This window comes from Lemur catta, chromosome 3 (genome assembly GCF_020740605.2).
Source record: "Lemur catta isolate mLemCat1 chromosome 3, mLemCat1.pri, whole genome shotgun sequence".
Lineage (NCBI taxonomy): Eukaryota > Metazoa > Chordata > Mammalia > Primates > Lemuridae > Lemur > Lemur catta.
Window position 1 is genome coordinate 59749914 of NC_059130.1, and position 23216 is coordinate 59773129.

Here is a 23216-nt window from a genome sequence, read left to right on the forward strand (position 1 = left end):
TCACTCCTGCCCTTGGGTACCTACCCTTGTGCCAGAATACAGTGTAAGGGAGAATAAGTAGGTGTTTTATCAGGAACGGATGGGTGCTTGGTGACAACAAATGAGCTTGACATCTTACCGGTAAACCAAGCCCTGTTATTCTTTCAAGTGCTTTGATACTGTAGATCTTGGTGGGAGAAATAGGTGTAAATCTTATATAAGAATTCTTGCAGAGCTGGATTAATTGAATTCTTTAGAGAATTATTACCTCTTAGCTGGAGTAAGTATTTATGGAGGCCACTTTTCAAAAACATTTTTAAAAGTCACATGCAAAACATAGTGTGATTTAGAAAACATATGTATAATTTCTAAGTATTAAATCAATAAAACACGAGTTATTGCTTCATATACTAAGTAATCAATTTTGAAAACAATTTGAAATCCAAGTATAAGAAAAATGGATTCAGATTTAACTGACTTGGATTCTTTCCTTCTTAATTAAAGGCCAGTAGGACCCTTAGTCATTGGAAATGATAATCTCTTTTAGTTTTACACTACTTTGAATTGCTGATGTAGCTTAATGAGGCTATTCACTGGGACTTGTATTTTGACTTGGATGCTATTAATATAAACCAAAAAATTTATCTTTTCTTCTAGTTTATAGGTGAGGGTTGATGATAATAAGAAGTCATTTGCCTCCCCTGGTAAATGGTAAAGTTTATATATTCCTATTTGATTTTCTTTTCTAGCTTGTTCGTTTTGGTTTAAGTAACCAGCTGGTGGTTGCTTTCAAAGAAGATAACACAGTTGCTTTTAAGCACTTGTTTTTAAAAGGATACTCTGGTATAGATGAAGATGACTACAGCTGCAGTGTATATACTCAAGAGGACGCCTATGAGAGCATCTTTTTTGCTATTAATCAGGCAAGTGTTCTGTTGTTACAAATGACCCTTTCTTTAAGAACATAATGATACTTGGCCTTATCTTAGGAAATAAACAAAAATTTTACATATATTAAAATATTCTAATGTAAATTTTGCATAATCTGCCAAAAATATGTTTATTGCTATTTCCAAAGCTACATTTCCACACAGTAGAGTTTGCCTATTTTGAATTTTCTTTAAGATTTATCTTATTTATTTATCCCTTTATACCCCTACTTTTGGGAGGTTACCCAAATAGCCAAGAGTAGATTTGTCATCTTAGGAAATTTGATGAAGATTTGATACCAAATCTAAGATTCTACGGTCTCAATTTTGATGCCTTAGCATTGATAACCCTAGCTGAATCTTAAGAATATGGAATATGATATACTTATGTCTAAATAGGTATGAGAGAATGGGTTGGTAGACCTGAAGAAAGAATTTAGGGGAGAGAAACTGTTCTTGTTCTTTTTCTTTCATTCAATAAATATTCAAGTATCTAGTATGTAGCAGGTGCTATTCTAGACATTGGGGATATAGAGGTGAATAAAACAGATAAAAACCCTGCCCTTACAGGGCTTAATTCTAGAGGAGAGAGATAAACAAATAAAAAGAAGTACAATGTATCAAATGCTGGCTCCCTGAAAACACCACCCAAAAAAACATGTTGATGAACAAAGCTGAGCTTATTGCTTACTGTGATAGGGAGATGCTATGTTGATCAGTCTCAGTAGCACGTTGGGTAGGGAGGGAGTTCCTCAATGTTGGGGGAACTTGGGTAGAATTACGTAAGAATCAGGATATAATAGTTTAGGATTGGTTGACACCAAGGTGAGTGTGGCGGGCAGCTTCAAAAAGTCTTGGAGTTGTTATCAGACTAAACCTTCAAATTGGTGTCTTTAAATGAGTTTAAATAAGTTTTTTGAATGTTCCTGAAATAAACAGTACAGTTATTTGCAACTTTTATGTTCCAGGGCAAAAGTTTCCTGGGATAGTAAAGCCATATTAATGAAGATGAGGGCCAGTAAAGCCCTGTTAGTGCAGATAGCCAAACAGTAAAGTGGTGTTAATGTCAGCTAATGTAAGGTAATGTAAGTTAATGTCAGTTGTGTTGATGCAAGCTTGGGGTGTGCATGGCTTGGGTCCTTAGTGGCATGTCCGAAGGGGTAACTGCTAAGGAATAAAGCAGGGAAGGAGATGAGGAGTGCTTGGGCGTGGTGATAGACGTTTGCAATTTTATTTTTTATTTTGAATTGACAAATAGTAATTGTATATATTATACATTTATGGGGTACAATGTACAGCTTTGATATATGTTTGCAATTTTCATTGGTAAGGGAAGGCCCCATTGAGGTGGTAATATTAGTTGAGACCCGAGGGAGTGAACCAAGCAGGTGGATACCTGGGGTTCCAGGCAAAGGGAGCGGCAAAGGCCAGAGGCTGAAGTATGCCTGGCCAGCTCCAGGAATTGCCTGGAGGCCAGCGTGGCTTTGTGGGGTAGAGCCAAGGGACAGCAATAGGGATGAGGTCCCAGAGATAAGGCAGAACCTTGGCTCTGGCTCTCGGTGAGACGCAGCCCTCTGTAAGCATGTTTACTTTAGTTGTGAGTTCTGTGAGGCAGTGTGTTCCTGCACAACCTGAGAAAAGTTCCTTATGATAACTTCACTGGGGAAGTTCTATTGAGGGGCATGATGTAAACAATAAAAAGCTATTATAAAAGTGCATTCCATATGCAATAACTTCTGATCAAACTTCTAAAAGTTTGTATGTGTTTCTATTTAACTATTTTTAATAGTATCATCGCCTAAAGGACATTACCCTGGGGACCCTTGGTTATGGAGAAAATGAAGACCATAGAATTGGCTTAAAAGTCTGTAAGCAGCATTACAAGAAAGGGACCACGTTTTCTTCTAATGAGACATTGAGTATTGACAGCGACATTGAGATAGGTAATGTAACGATAATTTCATTATATGTCTTTATCATCATCTGTGGCAAGAGTGAAAATGCCCTCATGTGCTGGCAACCCAAATGGAACAACTTTGCTTTTGGGAAGGCTAACTTTTACTGTTAGAGACTGTCACTTTAACATTTGTCTGCAGAGGGCTTTGGCTCAAGAAACTACTGTGGCTTTGGTGGTGGGACAGGGATAGCATTTGTGAATCTTTTTAGTGCAATTCGAAATTGTTGATTTTGGGATAATGCACAGCTATTTCCTTTTATTTGGGTTTTGTCCCTCCATGAGGGGCCAATTAGGCTTTTTGAAAAAATGGCCAAGGCCGGGCGTGGTGGCTCACGCCTGTAATCCTAGCACTCTGGGAGGCCGAGGCGGGTGGATTGCTCGAGGTCGGGAGTTCGAGACCAGCCTGAGCAAGAGCGAGACCCCCGTCTCTACTAAAAATAGAAACAAATTAGCTGGTCAACTAAAATATATATAGAAAAAATTAGCCGGGCATGGTGGCGCATGCCTGTAGTCCCAGCTACTCGGGAGGCTGAGGCAGCAGGATTGCTTAAGCCCAGGAGTCTGAGGTTGCTGTGAGCTAGGCTGACGCCATGGCACTCACTCTAGCCCGGGCAACAAAGTGAGACTCTGTCTCAAAAAAAAAAAAAAACGAAAAACGAAAAAATGGTCAGTATGTATTAAATGAAATGATATGTGTAAAAATGCTTTGTACATTTGTTCTTATTGTTTCTATGTAAATGCTTTTCAAAGGTATATTGTGATGAATAACTCATTTTCTCTTTTAGGAGACTGGCAAAAAGTTAATAGCTAATCAAGTAGAATTGTGCCATTTTGTTAAGAATTTAAAAGCACACCATATGTAAATGCAAAGTGTTTGACTTTAGACTTTGGGGGTTTTGTTATTCACTCAGCAAACCTCTGGTATATAGCCACCAGGTCAGGGCACTCAGTTTTACGTACTAGGGTTGCAAAGATTAATCAGTTGTGGCTCCTCAAGTACCTAACAGTTCAGAGTGGAGGTCCTAATGGCAGTTTAAATTTGAAATGGTTTTACTAAAATGAGAGAATCACCTTTTACCATATTTCCTATAATCTGTTCTTAAGGTACCTTGGTGACACAAGAGGAGAACACCTCTATGAGACAGAGGTTTTAATTCTGTTTCTACAGGCTGCCTGTTCAGAATCTCTTTATGAGTATACGTGCTGTGTGCTCTGGATGCTGAAGGAAGGCAGCCCGTCAGCCAGCACCATCAGGGCCCTCGTGGTGTCTGGCTCCCAGGCTGCTTTCAGAGACCATTTAGAGGACGGTTGCTTGGTTTTGTACCCAGCAACATTGAAATGTGGCTTGTTTTATCGCCCTGGAGGCTTCTACCTGAGATCTGTTTGGCAGTCCACCTACAGAGGCTAATCGTGGTTTACTCTTAATCTTTTACCTCAATTGTGTTCCTCCCAGTGGATGATTTCCTGTAGCTGTGATAGGAGGGCTTGATCGGTGGCGCTGAAAGCTTGTCCCATCCCCCTGTGTTTCAAGGAAGCCATCTGTCACTTGCCCTTTTAAAAATGTACAACTCAAACTGTATGCACCATATGGCTGTTTCCCAGTGATTCATATGCTGTTTTTCTCAATTGATTTTTCTTGGAAAAATTGATTAAAGAAATGTGGCCAAAGTCAACATCAGTAGAGATAGGACGGGCAGTGCTGGAAAGCAGGATTTATTCCCTGACCATTGGACACCGGCGCCCTGGTTCATTTCCTTTCAATCAGAATATGGACAGAGGTTGATTATTAATTTGACCTTATTTTAAGAGAGATTGCTTAAGCAGGTTAATTATATTGTTTGATTTATTACATATGACTTGTCAAAGAGAACCTTTTGATGTATCTATTCAAAATGTGTAAAGAAGATTTTTAAAATACTTGATACTGGATTTTAGCCCCACTTTTCTTGAATACATTGGAGGAAGCCTATAGATGATATAAATAGGAACTGAGTTTGACTTCATTAATTTGGCATTACAGTTTAAGTAGGTGAACTAGCAGAAGCTGTTCTAGATTAACTACCCGTGAATTTTGCGTTATCTTTACTACTAAGAGAATCATCCCTTCATTGTGCTAAATGCAGAGATCTGCCTCTATGCCCAGCTTTCCTTGTGGGTTTATATTTAGTTGCACAACTGATTGTGTAGATCAAGGCCAGCATTTCCCTTAATTCGTGCTAGTGGTCATATCCCTCCTGGTTCTGCCTCTAGAACAGAAGCTTTCCAGGTCAGCCTTACTGGGGTGACTGTTATGAAACCTGTTTAAGAAAAAAATTTTTTATAACATTTGGGTGGCTATTTTTCTAATATAGTGTTTCATTTTCTGTAATACAGTTTCTGAGTTTCTCATGTTCTTCTCTCCACATGTTGTTAGCATGAGACATTCTGACCGTTTCATCATTTTTCTTGCTGTCTTAAGACCATGTCTAATCCACCCTCCAAGGGGGTTGTTATTTCATCAGCTGAAGTATTCTGCTCTGTTAAGCAAGATTCACTTGAGTGATGAGGCTGTTACTGTAGATATCAGTTTGTTCTCCTTTAAGTTTGATGTTTTACTTAGGACTTTTGCCATCCTTTTCCAGAAATCTCAGTTTTGCTGCCACCAGGCACTGGGCAGCCTCAGTAGCAATGACTATAGTGTCATAAGGTCAGCTGGATATCAGAGAGTTCTGGATGTGCATTTAAATCAAGTGTAACTCTATAATTATGAACAAAGTAATACAAAATTTGAACAACAGAACAGATTTTTATAAGGAGAATTTTACAGATAGTGTAAAATTAACTGATAAAATTCTGTCATATTTCTCAGAATCTGAGAGGATCTTAGATAAGTGAAGGATCTTTGGTTGGAGAGCACTGAGACAGTGCTTCAAAAATTGAATGTGCATGAATCACTTTGGGATCTTGTTAAGATGCACATTTGGCTTCAGTAGCCCTAGGGTGGGGCCTGAGATTCTGCATTTCTCACAAGCTCCCAGGTAGTGTCCATGCTGTTGGTCTTTGAGAGCAAAGACCCACCTACCATCACTAACTCGGTACGTGAACTTGGCGTAGCTGCCTACCTTGACTGAGCATCCGTTTCTTCAACTACAAAGTGAAGGCCAAACTGGTGATATTTAAAGTCCTCCTAACATTCCTATTGTAAGGTGAAATAAAAAGAAAAATTAAATTAAACTGATCTGAGTAAACAGCTTTATTCTGAATGAAGTAACATGTTCAAGATCTATGTGCCGGACACTGTCCTAGGCCTTCGGTGCCTTCTGTGTCCAGCTTAGGTACACCCTTTTCCATCAATATCCCTCCCTCACAAAAGCTGCCAGGGCACTTGCCACTCCTTTCTTACCTGGATCCTCTCAAGGGCCATTGGTCCCCAGCCTCTTCCATCCCTGTGCCCCAGCAGCTGACGCTTGCAGGACAACTGTGCCAGAGTACAACACCCTCATCTTGTTGCCACTGCATCTTCAGTGCTCCTGCATAGCTTCGCTCCACTTCTTTCACCCTGTGTTACACAGGAGTGCAGAGGTGAGGCCACAGTTAAAAGCCTCACCTGAGCAGCAGGGCCCACACCCACCCTTTTCAGCTTCCGAGAAGTCATTCATGCCCTTTCTCTCTGGTATCCAAATTTACACCTCTAACCTAAATTTCTTCCCTGAGCTCCACACTCCTCATATCTTCAACTGGCTACTTGACAACTCCATCGTGTCGCCTAATAGAGATTTCAAACCTGCTGTGTCCCAAACAGATCATTTCAAACCTCTCCCATCTCTCTACCTACCCCTGGCTCAACCACAGTCAAAGCCACTATGTGCTTAGACACTCTCCCTGCTTCTGGTCTTGCCTCCACATCCCCTGCCCTGCCCTGGCCTACCCTGCAGCAACCAGAGTGGTAAATCAGGCCATATCACTTCCTGGCTTAAAAACCATTGGTGGCTTCTCATTCCATTTAGAATAAGATCCACAAGACCCCATAGGAGCTGGCCACCTGCCTGCCTCCTAAGCTTCTCACGCCCTTGTCCTCACTTCTCTGTAGCATCATCCATTCTGTTTGTTGAACAAACCTGGCTCTTTCTTGCCTGGAGGCCTTAGGGCTTGTGTTTTTTCCTACTGGGAATAGTAGCCCCTTGGATCTATGCATAGCTGATTCTTTTTCCTTTAGGAAAACAGTTTCAGTTCAAACATCTTAGCACCTTGAGAGTCATTCCCTGACCACCGTTCCTAAGGTGAGGCTATCCTACCTAGTTATTCTCAGTCACTGTTCTGTGTCTTAGTACTTTTCACATGGTGAAATTACCTGGTATATATTTTTTTACTTATTGTTTATCTCCCCCTCTAGAATGTGAGCTCCATGAAGGCAGTGGCCAAGTCTGTCTTGTACATTGCTTTACCTTCAGTGCCTAGCACAGTGGCTGGCCTTCAGCAAATATTGACTGAATAAATGAATGACTTGGGTAAGGAGCCCGGGTCTTTGATGTTCTCAGAGGTCAGCCTCCTCAGTGTACTGGTGGAGCTCAGGCTCTGGAACTGAGCAAAGGTGGATTTAAATTTTGGATAACCAGCTAGCTGTGTGACCTTGAGGAAGTTTCTTGACTTCTCTGTGCCTTGGTTCTTCTGTAGAAGGGCAGCAATAGTTTCTGTCTCACAAGTTGCTTTGAGGATTCAACAGGACGATGCATTCATTGAGAGAACATATAAAGCCCTAGCATAGTGCCCAGTATGGAGTAAGTACCCAGTATGTTTTTGCTATTTTTATCATCATCAGTCTTTTTTTGCCTGAAAACAAATTTCTTTTTATTAACTGCCCTCACTGTATTAAGGTCTAGCCAGGAAAACCAACATTAGATTGTTTCTGGACACTAATACTTTATTTGCCAAACACACTCTAAAATCTACCTTTCTTGAATATTATGTTTGTTGAGTTCTCTCTTCAGTTCTGTGTCCCTGTTTTTGGCTCAAGGTGCCTAATTTTCATTAAACATAAGTGTGCCCCACACGTCGGAACATATTTTGAGTGCCAGCTATATGGTAGGCAATGAGTGTTTAACGAGGTACAACATAGTTGTGTTCTTGCTCTCAAAGACTTTACACTCTAGTTGAAGGGATCAACGAGCAAGTTAAGAGTTAGAATTGTGAGATAACACTCTCAAAGAATTAGCCATTAAGTCTACCAAGATTCTTGAGCACCTACCGGGTGCCAGGCACTGCACTAGGCCCTGCCTTTTCCATTTCAAAGGCAGCACAGAAGGGGCGGTGGCCACCTGGGAAAGGGGAAGCCATGCGTTTCACACCTGTTCTGTCTCTAGGTCTCCTGGTTTCCTGCCCTGTAAAGGAGGGTGTTAGACTACACAATAATGAGGCTAATTTACATGTCAGGCAATCGTTCTTCTATAGTTTATGGCTCATAATTTGTTTTTACTTGAATACAACCTGAGCTCTTTTCCTTTCTCTTTATTTTTTATTTTGAAAAAGTGTCAGACTTAACAGAAAAGTTACAAAATAGCACAAAGAATTTCTGTATACCCTTCATCCAGATTTCCCAAATACTAACATTTTATCGCATTTGCTTTATCATTTTTCCTATGTATAAATATTTCTCCTAAAGTTACAGACATGCTGTTTATTTGCCTCTAAATACTTCAGTGTGCATTTTCCCCCAAACAAGAGCATTCTCCTACATAACCACTGTGCAATGCTGATGATGATGAATTAACATTGATGCAATACTGTGATCCACAAACCCCATTCGTCAATTGTCTTAATGTTCTTTATAGCAAAATAAAAACACCCCCCCCTTCCAGGATCCTATATAGGGTCACATCGGGCATTTAGTTGTCATGTCTTTTCAGTCTCTTTTAATCTGGAGCAAGAAAAAATTCCTCGGTTTTGTTTGTTTAACTTTTATGATCTTGACATTTTAAAAGAGTAGAATGAATGTCCCTCGCGTTGTGCTTTTCTATTTCTTCGTGACTAGATTGAGGTTATGCACTTTTGGCGGGAATAGCACCCAAGTGATGATGTGTCCATCTCAGTACATTGTATCAGGAGGTGCGTGATGTCTGTTATCCCATTACTGGTGACGTTAACTTTGCTCACTTGGTTAGTGTGGCCTCTGCCAGGTTCCACTGTAAGGTTGCTATTAGTCTTCCCGTGTAATTAGTTAAGTATTTTCTGGAGAGATATTAATGCTTTGAAACTTTCTAAGTATCCTTCTTCTCCTTACACTTTTGCCAACGAGTTTTAACATCTGATTCTTGATTGAAACAACCATTTCTTGTTCTTTTATTGCCCTAGATTGTGTTCACTTAGACCTTGAGGCTTTCTCCAGGAACCCTCAGGACTGGAAGAACTCATCATTCTTCAGATTGGACTTTTATCGGTAAATACATTTTGAAGTCTCATTTCCCAGGAAATGGGGGTAGGGTAAGGAGAGTAGTATAGTAACCTTGTGACAATTTATACCTTTTAATATATTTTATTCAGGCTCTTAAAAGTTGAAATCTCCTTTCAACTCAAAGGCATTGACCTACAAACGATTCATTATCGTGAGTTACCAGACTGTTACGTCTTTCAGAATACGGCAAGTGTTTTTCTTTTACTAAGCCACTTTCTCTTATTTTTCCCTACACCTTTTGTAGATGCGGAGTATAAAACGTATCAGCCTATAGATGAATTAGATGCAGTTGTGTTTCAAACAGATCTAATGATACGTTATGGTATTGTTGATCCAGACCATTACTTCTGAAGATGAAGCAAACCTTTTCAACTTTTAAAAACTAGATTTCTGGGTCAAAAGAAGAATTTTAAAAATTGGCTTTGACCTCCTACTCTCCTAATATGTTAAAAAAAAAAAAGTTCATGACAAGTATTTTAAGTATCTGTAGTGTTATCAGCTTCAAAGGAAGGTCTTTGCAAATATAGTAGCAAATGTTTTCAAACCTTGAGGCAGAAACTGCCCCCTTGATCTGAAGGCCAGGCTGCAAAGGCGCAGTTGTTTGTCCTTTTATTTTGGGAGGGGGCGTGTGAAGTAGAAGAGACTGTTCACTTTTGTGGGAAAAGTAAGCTGCCTTCTCACTTTCATGGACGTTCTCTCTCCTTCCTTCTGTCTTTTCTGTTCTTCTTTATGCCCTTTTTGTGCTTCTTTTCTTCCTTCTGTCCCTTCCTTTCCTGTTTAATGGGCTAAACTGGGATGCTTAGCTGAAAGTTGTATTTGTATACACTGTCTTTTAGCAATTCACGAGAGTGCTTTATTTACAACAATCAATAAATACTTAATGAGTCCCTACTGTGCACCAAGCATTTCACTATGCCCTAGAGGTGGAAGCTTACAGCCTAGTGGAGGAAACAGACAGGAAAACAAGTAAATGAGATAAAAGTAACTACAGGCTGTGATACAAAGTAAGGAAGAATGTCTTCAGCTGAGAAGAGCATGGTTAATCTCCCTGGGGTGGGTGGGCCAGAGGAGCACTGGGAGCATCTGGAGGGATGAGGAGAGAGGCAGGAGAAGAGCTGGAGGAGTAGGATCTGCAAGGATGAGGTCATTGATGACTTTGTTGTGATATGGTCAGCAGCATGGGTCAAAAAATATTGGCTTTCCATTTTTATTTTGTTCTTTGGACTTATTAATATATCTGCTTAAGGTTCCCAAGGCTTGAGAAAGGCTCTCCTGGGGAAAACAGAGACCTAGAGTGCCAGTGTTAGTGGAGGTTTGGTCAAAGCTTATAGATACAGAAATGAGGGTGATGTGGTTTAGTTCTTGAACCTATGGTTTGGCTGTAGTGATGTTCTTAGATTACACAGAACTTGGCTTATGTTCAGAGACATGCAGATGCATGTGGGTTTGCTCACCTATACATTCAGCCCTCCAAGCTTTTTGCCTGTGAACTTTTTGGATTTCTTAATGGAATACTTGGCATATATCACTTAAAAACTTTAAACGATGGATTTAAATTTCATAATTGTGGAAGATTGAGGGCATTTGGACATCTTAAGTTCAGCTTGCAAACTTGGAGCAATCTTTGTTGTTTCTAAAATTACTATGTAGCTCTTGAAGCAAACATAAAAATAATTTTCGGCCTGGTAAAATCCCAGAATTTCATACCTAAAGGACTAAATTGAAGGAAATGCTTTTAAATTCCATTCGGCATAATAAATAAGATCATTGCTTACTCTTGTCAAAGACTGGTGAATTCTGGTTTTTGTTCCCAGAAGTGGTTGGCTGTTTTACTCTAGGATTTCTCTGAACCAGAGATCTGAAATCCTGGATTTGGTGAGATTCATGTATCCCGCCCCCCTTTGATCATATTTTTTCATTAATTTAACAGAAAGTTTAAAGAAATCCTGTGATGAGGACATTTTCATCAGTATAATTTTCCTTGTTGCCCTAATTTATATCTTTATCTATTGTGTGTTCCTTAGCCACTAATTGTAACTGTTGTCATTTTTGACAATTTTGATTTCAGAGCTTCATAGTAGAGGACTGAAAGATTTATATAGTGCCATTCCTCCCATTTTCTCCTGGCCTGCAAGATTTCTGCTGAGAAATCTGATGACAGTCCAATGGAGATTCCCTTATATGTGACTTGATACTTTTCTATTGCAGCTTTTAAAATTCTGTTTTTGATTTTTGACGATTTGATTATAACATACCTCAGAGAGGGTATTTTTGGGATGAATCTAACTGGGGATCTTTGTGCTTTCTGGATCTGGATGCCCATATCTCTCCTAAGACTTGGGAAGTTTTCAGTTATTATTTTGTTAAATAGGGTTTCTGTGACTTTCTCCATCTCTTGTCCCTCTGGAACTCCTTTAATGCAAAACTTTGTTCACTTAATGGTGTCCCATAAGTCTCACAGGCCTTTTTCATTCTTTTTTATTCTTATTTTCTATCTTTCCTCCAACTGGGTTATTTAAAAAAACCTGTCTTCAAGTTCAGAAATTCTTTCTTCTGCTTGATCTAGTCTATTGTTAAAGCTCTCACTTGTATTTTTTATTTTATTCGTTGAGTTTTTTACCTCTAAGATTTATGTTTGGTTCTTTTTTATGTTGTCTATTTTTTTGTTGAATTTCTCATTCAGATCATAAATTGTTTTCCTGATTTCACTGAATTGTTTGTATTCTCTTGTATCTTGCTGAGTCTTCTTGAGATCATTATTTTGAATTTCTTGCCAGCTATTTTGTAAATATCCTTTTCTTCGGGGTCTCTTACTTAAGAATTACTGTGTTCCTATGGGGGGATGTCATATTTACTTGTTTTTTCATGTTTCTTCTGTCCCTGCATTGCTATCTATGCATCTGGTGGAACAGTTGCTTTTTCCCATTTTATGGAGTAGCTTTCATAAGAAGGGACTTTTTCCTATAGAGGGGTCCTAGGGTGTCAGTTGGGTGTAGTACATTGGCCTTGGTTCTGGGTGGTCTCTATCAGATTTCTTCAGTTGTGATCCTTGTCAGCAATGTCCATGGTTGCCTTCATGGCCGAGGCTGTGGGTGTTTGTGACAATGGTGGCATGGTTTTGCTGGAGGTGGTTATAGTAGGCTCTTCGAGGGGCAGAGGCTGCCACCTGACTGGCCGTCAGGCTGAGTGTGCATGGGGCCTGAGGAGGACTTTCCTTTAGCAAAGATTGCTGCCTTCTGTGAAGTAATGGGGACCATTGGGAGTCTCCAGCTTAACTTTTTTCTGTAATAATAAGTTCCTGCCTGGTTTTGAGATGATCTCAGTGAGGGAGACAGTGTGGCAGAGGCAGGGTGCCTTGCTCCCCTCTCTATGGTGCTATCCTGGGCTTCTGTGCTCCACCAGGATTTCCCCACTCTCCTGATGCTCTCCAGCATAATTCCTCAGTCATTCATCAAAATATAGTTGTTTATTCATTGTTTTGGCCCCTTTTCTTGGAAGGGGGTGAGCACCAGGCAACTCTAGTCGGCTATTTTGCTGACCAGTATAATTCTCTTTGGATCAGCACACTGTTTGGATGCCATTGATTTTTTTTTAAAACCAAATTGATCAAATAAGTTATACTTTCTGCTGGGCTGTAACCTCTCTATACATTTGTGTCTCCAGATTACCTTTGACAATAAAGCTCACAGTGGCAAAATCAAAATCTATTTTGACAGTGATGCCAACATCGAAGAATGTAAAGACTTAAACATACTTGGATCTAGTAAGTATGCTCTATATTTGCCCATGATGTACTTTAACACTTTATTTTGGGATTTGGGGTGTTTAAATGGTTTATTTGGATGCTAATAGGAAGACAATTTCCAGGAAACCACATTTTGAGCATTAATACATTAACTGCCCTGAGAATTGTATTTAACTCACTCTAGTTTTGACCCTGGGGCCACATGAAGCATATACAAAATCTTGTTGATGTTCTTATTATTACAATTAATATTGACAATTTAATTCTAAAAATGTGGATTAAATAAATGGAAGTCAATAAATTTCATTTTTCTATTTATGCTTACCTTTAAATTACACTGGAAGTTTTTATTCTGTTTTCATAATAAAACACCGTGGCCCCAAGGAAAAGTTTGTTTTTTTGTGTGTGGCAATCAATGTGTTAAACTCTGTAAAGCATATCCCAAAGCTTTGTGTTTTTGTTTAATTCATCAAATGTTTATTACACTCCTCTCAGGAGAGGTAGGATGCATCAGTGGTTAGGAGCTCAGGCTCTGTAGCCAGACCATCTGGGTTGGGGTTCTGGGGCTGCTTTCTGTGCCTGTGATCCTGGACAAATGACTTCACCTGTCTGTCTCAGTACCTTTCTCTGTGAAATTATGGTAATAATAGTGCAGGGTGAGCATCCCAAATCTGAAAATCTGAAATCTGGATTGCTTCAAAATTTGAAACTTTTGAGCTCCACCATGATGCTTAAAAGAAATGCTCATTGGAGCATTTTGGGTTTCAAATTTTTGGATTTGGGATGTTCAACCAGTAAGTATATTTCAAGTATTCCAAAATAAAAAAAAAAAATCTGAAATCTGAAACACTTCTGGGCTAAGCATTTCAGGTAAGTGATACTCAACCTGCACTTACCCTTCCAGGATGCTGAGTATTAAATGAGTCAGTATGTAAAGCAAAGCACTGAGAACAAGAGTTGGCACATATTAATTATGAGGCCTTAATGAGGGAGAAAGAAAGAAAATGCCTTAGTGAGGGAGACTGACATGTTTATAAAATCTCTAATGTGTTATGGATAAAAACAAGTGATGCACAGACAAAAAGTATGGGAAAGAAAGCAAAAGTTGAATTTGACTTGGGCAGAGTGAGAAATAAAATCTAGAAATGACTCTTGGAGAAGGTATGCTTTGATCTGAGCCTTGGACGATGGAAAAGAATCAAGGCCTTGAGAGCCAGAGAGCAACCTGTACAAACGCTGGAGCACTTACTCAGTCATTCCTTGGAAAATGCCTCTTAATGCACATGTTTAAAATAGGCTACTGACCGAACCTGTTCTGTTTGCTCAGCAAGGGGTCAGGATGATGTTAATGACGGATGGTCAGTGTTTTTTAATTTGCAAGTTTGTTCAAGTGAGTTTCCCTTTGACTTGATTATTGGAACAAAATAAAATGTAAAACACCTGCGGTTCCAATTTTAGATTGTTTTAAAGTATCATTGATTTGTGGCCTGCTGCTTTTCAGTTGTATCGTATGTCTCGATTTCAGTTTTGATTTCAGTAGTTGCACTGACTTAAGCCTCCGGTCTGAATATACTGTTTTGGTCTTTGTTAAAAAGCGGTTAGTATTCCCCAGCAGACATCACTTTCCTCACAGATACACAGGCATTAGGTGCATATGTTCCAAGTTCAAGTATAAGGTGCAATCTTCTGTGAAAAGCAGCTAACCTGTGTTACATATGTGATTCGGAATAGTCGTTATAAAGATCAAAATGACAGAATGAGTTAGTCAAATGTGTTGCTAGAACAGTGTTTCCTTCCTCCCCACAGGGCTCTTTATGATATTAGGGATTTTTCCCTGGTCTATGCTCAGAAGAGAGGCTCTCTGGCCCCCTCCTGTGGCCAATGGAGAGAAACACAAACCTCATAGACAGTTGGGTCCTGGAGCCGTGCACTAAGAAACCAGCTATCACTAGGAGAATACAAATTTGAAATAAAATGATGTGATGGGAAAGTCTTAAAAAGCTAATGTTTGGAAACCAGCTTAGGAAATGGATTTCCCCGCCATCTGAAACTGTCTGGTGGATCAAGTTTGTCCTGGCTTTGGGGGAAGTGGAACAAGGGCAAGGGCGACATCTGGTGGGATTCTTACCCTATTTCCAAAAAGTTCTCAGGCTCGTTCACATCGATGCACTTACCCCCAGGCTTGCTCTCCCTCTTGGTATCTCAATATTATCATATTATCTCAAGGTGGATATGAAGGCGAATGTCCATTTTCACATATAAACCTCATGTTGCCTTTTGTGACCTCTGATTCCCATCTCCAAATGTGCCACTAATCTTCATGTAACTTGATTTTATAAATATAGCAATTTGGAGATGAGGGGCTCAGGGAGGAATTAGTGGGCAGGATTCCCCATTGATGGGCGATATAAACGGTATGGGGCTTCAGTGATTTCGGGAAGCCCTGGGCTAGCGTCCCAAGGGCAGGCTAGTGGTGGTATGTGCAGGACCTTTCCGGCCTTTGGAAGGGCTGAGTGTCCGTGGGACCTCCCTAGCCAGGGAGGCAGGGGCGTCTTTCTGGACTAGTGTTTTATAGACTCAGGTTTGGGGAATGTTCCTGTGGGGTGACATTGTTTCAATAGTGTGAGAAAGCTGTTAGGATGTTCATAAAATATATAAATATATTTTAGCACACCAAACTAGTCCTCTCAATAATTCAAAGAAAAACGGAATGCTATACTGGATTCTGTCAGGAGGGATAGTTTATTTTTCTAGGTCTGTTTGTTTTCCCATCTGTAAATAAGGCCCATTGTGAGGAATCTTAGAGACTTTTGTTCTAGTTATATGTCAGAAAGGAAGGCACCAGATGCTGTCCTTGCATTTCATAAGATTTTCAGTCCCATCTTCCCAAGAACTGCCTGTGTTTCTTCTGCTCCATTCTATGGGACCAAGAAAAAAAAAAATAAAGGTCGTCTGATAGAGCTAAGTTGTTTTCTTACCTGCACATTAGATGATATCCCAAGACAGCTTAAATTTCTTGAGTATAAAATGGCTAAAGGTAAATGTAAGCACTAGGCAATGGGCGCTGTTCTAACAAGCACTCCACGTAGATTGTGCCACCTGATTCTCATGACAGCCCTGTGAAGCAGGTGCCTTTGCCCCCCCCCCCCCATTTTGCAGGGACATCTGAAGCTTAGTAAGGTTAAGTCATTTGCTCAGGGACTTACGTTTACTAGCTGGCTGTCTCTGCTTGTCGCCCACTAGATGAGCTGCTTTGCCCTCAGACACTCATGCCAGTATCACCCACACCTTTGCGTTATTAAATCCGAGGACATGCTGGTGTTTCTCTTCAGTGCCCTCTCTGCAGAGGTGCCACTGTGGAGTGCCCCGGCTGTAGTCTCTCCCCTGATGGTTGTCTGTCCCCAGTCCTGTTTCCTTCTCCTGTGGCCTTTCTTCTCCATCTCCTTACTGAGCTCATCTCTTTTCTAATTCTCAAACATTGTCCCCTCCCCGCGACGCCACAATCTTTCCTGCTCTGCTTGTCTCTCTGTGGGCTCTCTGAGTAGCTTTCCACTCCCATGGCTTCTGCTGCCACGGAATTGTCCTCTCTTTCCCTGAATGTCCAGGCTGAACTCCGTTTACCCAAGACAGAAAACCAGGAGTCATTTTTGGTTGTCCTTCTTCCTTATTCCCCAGGTCCAACTGGAGACCAGGTTGTGACTCTCCTTCATCTCTTGCAGCCCTGTGCCTTCTCCTTCCCTCTGCCCCTGCTCGGCTCAGGTCTTCATAAGTTCTAACTTAGACTATTCAGTGGTCTCGTGTTCTTCTCAGTTCTCTTCATTTATTTGTGAGCATACTGAAGCATTATGCTAAGCACAGGGGCTGTATTTTGTTCAACACTACTGTCTTTGTCCTGTCCTTTTTCTGTTGCTTAGAACACCTGAAACCAGCTAACTTATTTTAAAAAATCTATTTCTTACATTTCTGGAGCCAGTAAGAAGTCCAGAGCTGAGGAGCCACATCTGGTGTGAGCCTCCTTGCTGGTGGAGACTTTCTTCAGAGTCCCGAGGACATCACATGGTGAGGGGGCTGAGTGTGCCAGCTCAGGTCTCTCTTCCAGTGCCATTCCCATGATAACCCATTAATCCGCGAATGCACTGATCTCTTTGTGAGGGCAGAGACCATATAACCCACTCACCTCTTAAAGTCTCCCCCGCTTGATACTGCCACATTGCAGATTAAATTACAACATGAGTTTTGGAGGGGACAGATATTCAAACTGTAGCAACTACTCACAGTTCCTGCCTCACAGAGCCAATCTTTTGGTGGGGAAGATGGACATTGAGTGATAACATAGTAACCACTAAGTGTTCATTGTTATTATCTCTTTAGGGCTGTTCCAAGGGCTCTTCATATATGAGCTTGTATAATCCTCACAATAGCCCCACGATGTAGGTGGTTTTTACTCTACCTATTTTTCAGATGAGGAAACTGAGACACAGGGGTTCAGCAACTTCCCTGAGGCTCTACAGCTTCTGAGGGCAGAGCCGAGATTCAGAGCCAGGCCATCCGGCTCCCTCCCCATTTCACACTGTGCCTGCTCCGTGCTGTGGTCCTTGAAGATGTAATTATAAGTTCAGTGGCTGTCATGCAAAGGAGAGGAAAAGGCACTGCAGATGTGTGTAGTCACAGAGAGTGCTGTGAAAGAATATAGGAGGGGGCTAAGAGAGATGAGAATTTAGGGAATTCTGTTCTGAGGTGGGGGATTTTTAATCTGAAACCCGAGGCTGCTTCCTAATTATCTGAGCATGTGTGGGGGCTGGGGAGATGTGCCGCTCCGGGCAGAGGAACCAGCATGCGAGAAGTCCTGGGGGGAGAACACGGTGGAGAAGGTGGGGGCCAGGCACGAGAGAGCCAGAGTGGAATTTGGGATGCTATTGTGATGTCTGAGAGAAGCTAAGGTTACAGTTTCACCTCCCTCCAATATGTTCTCCATGCTACTGTGTATTCCAAACCAAAAGCTGATTACCAGGCTCTTCCTTACTTCTATTCCAAGAGGTTATTTCTCTACGTGCAAAGAAAGCTTCTGGAATTGGCATTCTGCTGGGAAGGGGCACAGTGAAGTTGAGAAGCGGAAGTGGGGCTTCTGAGTGATGGTGTTTTAATTTGTCTGTTCTCTCATTGGTGGTGAACTTGGTGTCTGTGCCTTTAGGTGAGAGAACTCAGAGTATGTCAGTAGTCTTGCCTTCTTTCGATGGAGCCTAAATGGATCACCTTCTGTTGCATTCTGTTTATAATAGAATTCAGTAAATATTTATAAATAAATTTAAATGCACTTATTAGCAGCTCATGTTTTTAAATGTATAAATCTTCACATCGGGGAATGTCTCACTTTTTGGACCTCTGAATGAATGTAGCGTGATTTGTTTCTGAAATTTACCATTTTAACAGCAGATTAAATATTTTGTTTTAACAATAGATAAAACATTTCTCATTTGAACTTCTTTCCACACTGCCATTTTCTTTGGAAATTTTTCTCAGGTAAGGTGTGTTTAACATTTGAATTCTGTTTTTATTCCTCAGCTCAGAAAAATACGGAGTATGTCCTGGTGTTTGATGCATTTGTCATTGTGATTTGCTTGGCATCTCTTATCCTATGCACAAGATCCATTGTTCTTGCCCTGAGGTTACGAAAGGTAGGTGTGTGTCCTGTTTTCTCCCTGCCCTCTGGGCCTGCTTGCTGTTCGGCCAGGTAGTGGACCACTGACGCTGTACCATCTGCCCTCTCCGGAGCCCTTGGACTAACTGGATTCCTTTGAGTGGTTGCCCCCACGAGGCATAATCAGCCTGGGTGTAGGAAGTGGGTAAAGGCTCTGAGTGTGTCAGGTGGGATGAGATAATTATCCTGTTGAAAACCGAGCTAATAAGTACAGGTGCTTAGTGGTGAACTCTCAAGCTTTTGAATGTTTCCAGAATAAATGAGGCCCTTTTAGTGCAGGAGTGATCTTAAGAACAAAGTAATAGCATGTGTGGGTTTCATCTTTTGTCTTCAAATCAGAGTTCATTTTGACAGGGAAGCATGGTAAATGGGTTATAATGAAGCATAAAATACTTTATTCTATTTTTTAAATAGTTTAAACACTCTCCTTTGAGTTTCATTTTACCTTTCTACTCTCAGGGCTCTTATGAGTATATACTCTAGCTCCCCCTAAGTCTTACTCTGGTTTGTGGCGTGTGTAGAAATGCCCTATCAGGGTCAAGGGAGGTAGGAAGTCAGTGGAATACCGTCTGTGGAGCAAGGAAATAGTCTACATCCCAGTTTCCTTAATCTTGACCTTTGTCAGTTTACCTTGCAAACCTCCAGCTCTCTTCTCTGCTCTCCAATACCCTTGATCCAAGGTTAATGTCCTGTCTCTGCCAAAGTGAGGGGTAACATTAGGAGCACACACTGTGGAGCTGGCCTGCCTGGACACAGGTCCTGCCTTAGCCTCTCTGGGCCTCAGTCCCCTCACCTGGGTGGTGGGGCTGATGGTGCCTGGTTCATCCGGTTGTCATCGGAATGAATGAGTTGATAATATAGAAAATATTTGGAACGTACTATATGTTGGCTATAATGACAGGAGCCTGTTGGTGTCAGAGCATACGTATTTAACGTTTGAGTGCATTTAGCAGGCAGCGGAATGCTTACTTACCACTGGGGTAGATTATGGGGAAAGTGTGTACCATGATGTCCACCCTTGAAGAGGCTGTATCAAGTTGGAAAGGCAGTGCCCCGTCATTTCACAGATGAGGGTGCTGTTTTGCGCTTGTCTTCTCCTTCCAGAGGGTAGTGTGGTTTGTAAGAAATGCTTTTTAAAATGTTTGCTGTAGAGATTTCTAAATTTCTTCCTGGAGAAGTACAAACGGCGGGTGTGTGATGCTGACCGGTGGGAGTTCATCAACGGCTGGTACGTCCTGGTGATTATCAGCGACCTAATGACAATAATTGGATCCATATTAAAAATGGAAATCAAAGCAAAGGTAATATCTTAATATCTTTTGTTCTTTATATTCTTCTGCACGATCTTGGGCATTTTAAGGTATAAAATGCTATGGAGACTAGCTGGATTCTCGAGTTTTCTCTTTCCTCACACCTGTGCAAGCGAGGCCTCCTCTGGCTCAGGGACTGGTGAAGGGAAGATAAGGAAGCTGATGTACTTTGGGAGGTGATATTCCTGTGACTGCCTCCAGGAAACTGGGCAACACCTTCAGAATAGTAATTAAAGTTTGAGAAGATTGGATATTTGGCCTTCATTTTTTTTTCTTTTTAAGTTGCAAAAGGAGCAGCTTACTCATAAACTAGTCACTTCCCCTGAACACGCACATCACAAGCCTGTGGCGAGGACCTGTGACTGTCGGGTGCTGGACAGATGGGGGTGAGGGCAGGAACACTGGAGTGCCTGCGAACGCCCCACACTTAGCACAGATGGGCTGACTTAATCTCATAACTAAGCCTTGACTCCTGCTTCCCCCGGCTCTTCTCTCCACGCTGTGCTCGTATCAGCAGGTCTCGCTGACTTTGCCTCCTAACTACAGTGCCTCCCTCTTCTCTATCTGGACCACGCTGGCTTCCTTCAGGCCACTTTCTTCTCTGGCCTGGACGTTCCAGCAGCTTCCTCACTGGTTTTCCCACCTTCTGTCTTATATCCCTCAGCTCCACCTACACTGCTGTCAGAATACTTTTTCTGGTAGTGTCTATCTTGCTATTGCAACCTTTTCTGCCTCCTGGGGCCTGCTTTAGGATGAAGTGGGCCCCGCCCAGGATGGCCTCCAGGGTCCTTGTCATCCAGCTCTGCCTCTGCTCCCGCCCCGGCTCTGACACTGCCCCAGAGGACATCTCACTGGTTCTCGGCATCGCGCCTGTGCTCAGCCTTTGTCCACTTACCTGCAGTGCCTTCTCCCAGCTTGTCCTGCAGGCCCAGCTCTGCTCTGGGGTCGCGCCTGTGGGAGTCCCTCTGCGACAAGCTAGGCCTTGTGTCTTTCATTGCACTTAGCATATCATATTAGAATCGTGTTTCTGTGTTTGTCTCCTCAACCTGACCTGGGATTTCTTGAGAGCAGGAATTATGTTAGCAAATCATGGTGGAGCTTTCTTTCAAAAGTAGCTGAATTGTGTTGTTTGATATTTAACAAACACCATTTGTTTATATACTTTATTGCCTAGGTCAGTAATAAATGCAATTTCTATTTCAGGATATTATTTGGGGAAAAAAATCAGTTCAACCAATTGACATACCAAAAGGAAGTGAGAAACACATTTGGAACTGTGTTCTCTATTTTTTTCTTTTAAAAAACTCTTAATATCACCTATGGGGGGGAGCAGATAATTCATTCTTTTCCAGTCAATTTAAAGTGAGGTTAATAAGGTGAGTGGAGTAGAATATTTTATGCATTTGTCTTTTTTTTTTCCCCATTCCTTAGAATCTCACAAACTATGATCTGTGCAGCATTTTGCTTGGGACATCTACGCTCTTTGTTTGGGTTGGAGTCATCAGATACCTGGGTTATTTCCAAGCATACAACGTAAGCATTGGGCAGTGCTGCTATAATTGAGGCTCATTTCTTCTTTGGGTTCTAGTACCTACTTTTTCATTTCCCCCATTCTGCTGATTTTTTTTTCAGGTGCTCATTCTAACGATGCAGGCCTCACTGCCAAAAGTTCTTCGATTTTGTGCTTGTGCTGGTATGATTTATCTGGGTTACACATTCTGTGGCTGGATTGTCTTAGGACCATATCATGACAAGGTGTGTAGCACTAATTCTTCCTTCCGCACATTAGGCATGTGGGACCCTTAAAATGGGGTTTAGACTTACCCTCTTCCTACTCTTCTCCAGCACATACCCTTCACACCAGTAAGCACATATTTTTGCGTCCGTTTTCTTTTTCTTGTCCTTCTCAGGACATTGAAGGGACTACAGGATATTGAAACAAGAACTGCAGAGACTAGAAAGCAGATATTATAGTTGTCTGAGACTGGCTTAAGGGGTCACATATTCACCTGGTGATCATCAAATGAGAAACATTTGGACATGAGATCACTGTAGTACTAATGAAAATTAAGTGAGGAAAATTTTATAAGCTCTTTCTAATTTAAAGTATTAGGCGTCTCATCCAAGTTAATTGAGAGGAATGAAGGTGGGTAAAGACTCTAGACTCTAACATGCCTAGAATGACCATGTTAGGTTTATGATTTAAATGATTAATGCATCTTGTCTCTGCAGGTGGTTTTGATTACAGCATCATCGTGCCTTATTAAGATCAGTATCTGAGTTTAAACTATTACTGAACTTCAGTTAGCATCACAGTCTCAGGGACATCCAAGTTATGCTAAGATGTTCTTGTTTTAAAATGACATATTTGATTAGTAGATACATCAGGAAATGAAACCAGGTAGGCCTTGCTTTTAATCCCCCCCCCCCAAATAAAAGGAGTTATTACATCTTACAGTTTTTCTTCCATGGGCCTGTGGCAGTTGGAATCATAGTTGCTAATACTTACTGCTTGTGTGTTAGGCACTCTGGGGTGCATTTTCGTGTTCTCTCTCGTTTAATCACCCCAACAGCCCAGGGTTAGTTGTGCTAACTAAAATGTGATCAAATCTGGTTGCCAAACTGTTGACAAAGAGTAAGTTATACATGACTCTCAAACCTTCTGTGTTGTCCTGCCAAAATAAAGCATAGTAACCTGGCACACCCAGACTTTCTCTTCTTTAAGTGTCACATTTAATATGTCCAGAGAGAATTACTACTGTTTTTCTTATTTGAGATACTGTGTAATTAACAAAGAGAAAACCTCTGGGTTAATAGTAAATCTTGATAATCTTATTGCTCTTCAAATTCCATGTCGCTCCTTTAAAAGTGACTCATGAGAAAGAGATTGTTCTTTGATATGATCTCTCTGATCTGGGGAACTTAACTGTCTTAGTGCCCAAGAAAATTTACACTTTTCTTTCTTACTTGCCTTGTGCTCTGAAAGCTTTCCCACCTCTTTGTCACTAGAGGGCAGTGTTGTACCGCGTGGAATAAATACTGAGTCTGAGGATTTGGCTTTATTTCTATGGCTCCAAGACTTCAGGACGAGTGATCCTATCTCCTTTGCACCCCCACCCCACCCCAATCTCCTCTACACATCAGTATTCTGGAACATGCTCAGATAATGTT

The 23216-nt window shown here is 41.2% G+C and overlaps 1 protein-coding gene across 6 annotated transcripts in view; it reads left to right on the forward strand.

The window, feature by feature from the left end:
* MCOLN2 (mucolipin TRP cation channel 2) overlaps positions 1–23216 on the forward strand; it is a 52414-nt gene that overhangs the window by 20995 nt on the left and 8203 nt on the right. For all 6 annotated transcript variants that reach the window (XM_045547635.1, XM_045547634.1, XM_045547636.1 and 3 more), the window contains exons 3-11: positions 729–902; positions 2698–2851; positions 9193–9277; positions 9382–9478; positions 12956–13055; positions 18600–18712; positions 19887–20036; positions 21477–21578; positions 21678–21800. In XM_045547635.1, coding sequence (XP_045403591.1) covers positions 729–902; positions 2698–2851; positions 9193–9277; positions 9382–9478; positions 12956–13055; positions 18600–18712; positions 19887–20036; positions 21477–21578; positions 21678–21800 — 1098 coding nt within the window. The remainder of the gene's footprint in view (positions 1–728; positions 903–2697; positions 2852–9192; positions 9278–9381; positions 9479–12955; positions 13056–18599; positions 18713–19886; positions 20037–21476; positions 21579–21677; positions 21801–23216) is intronic.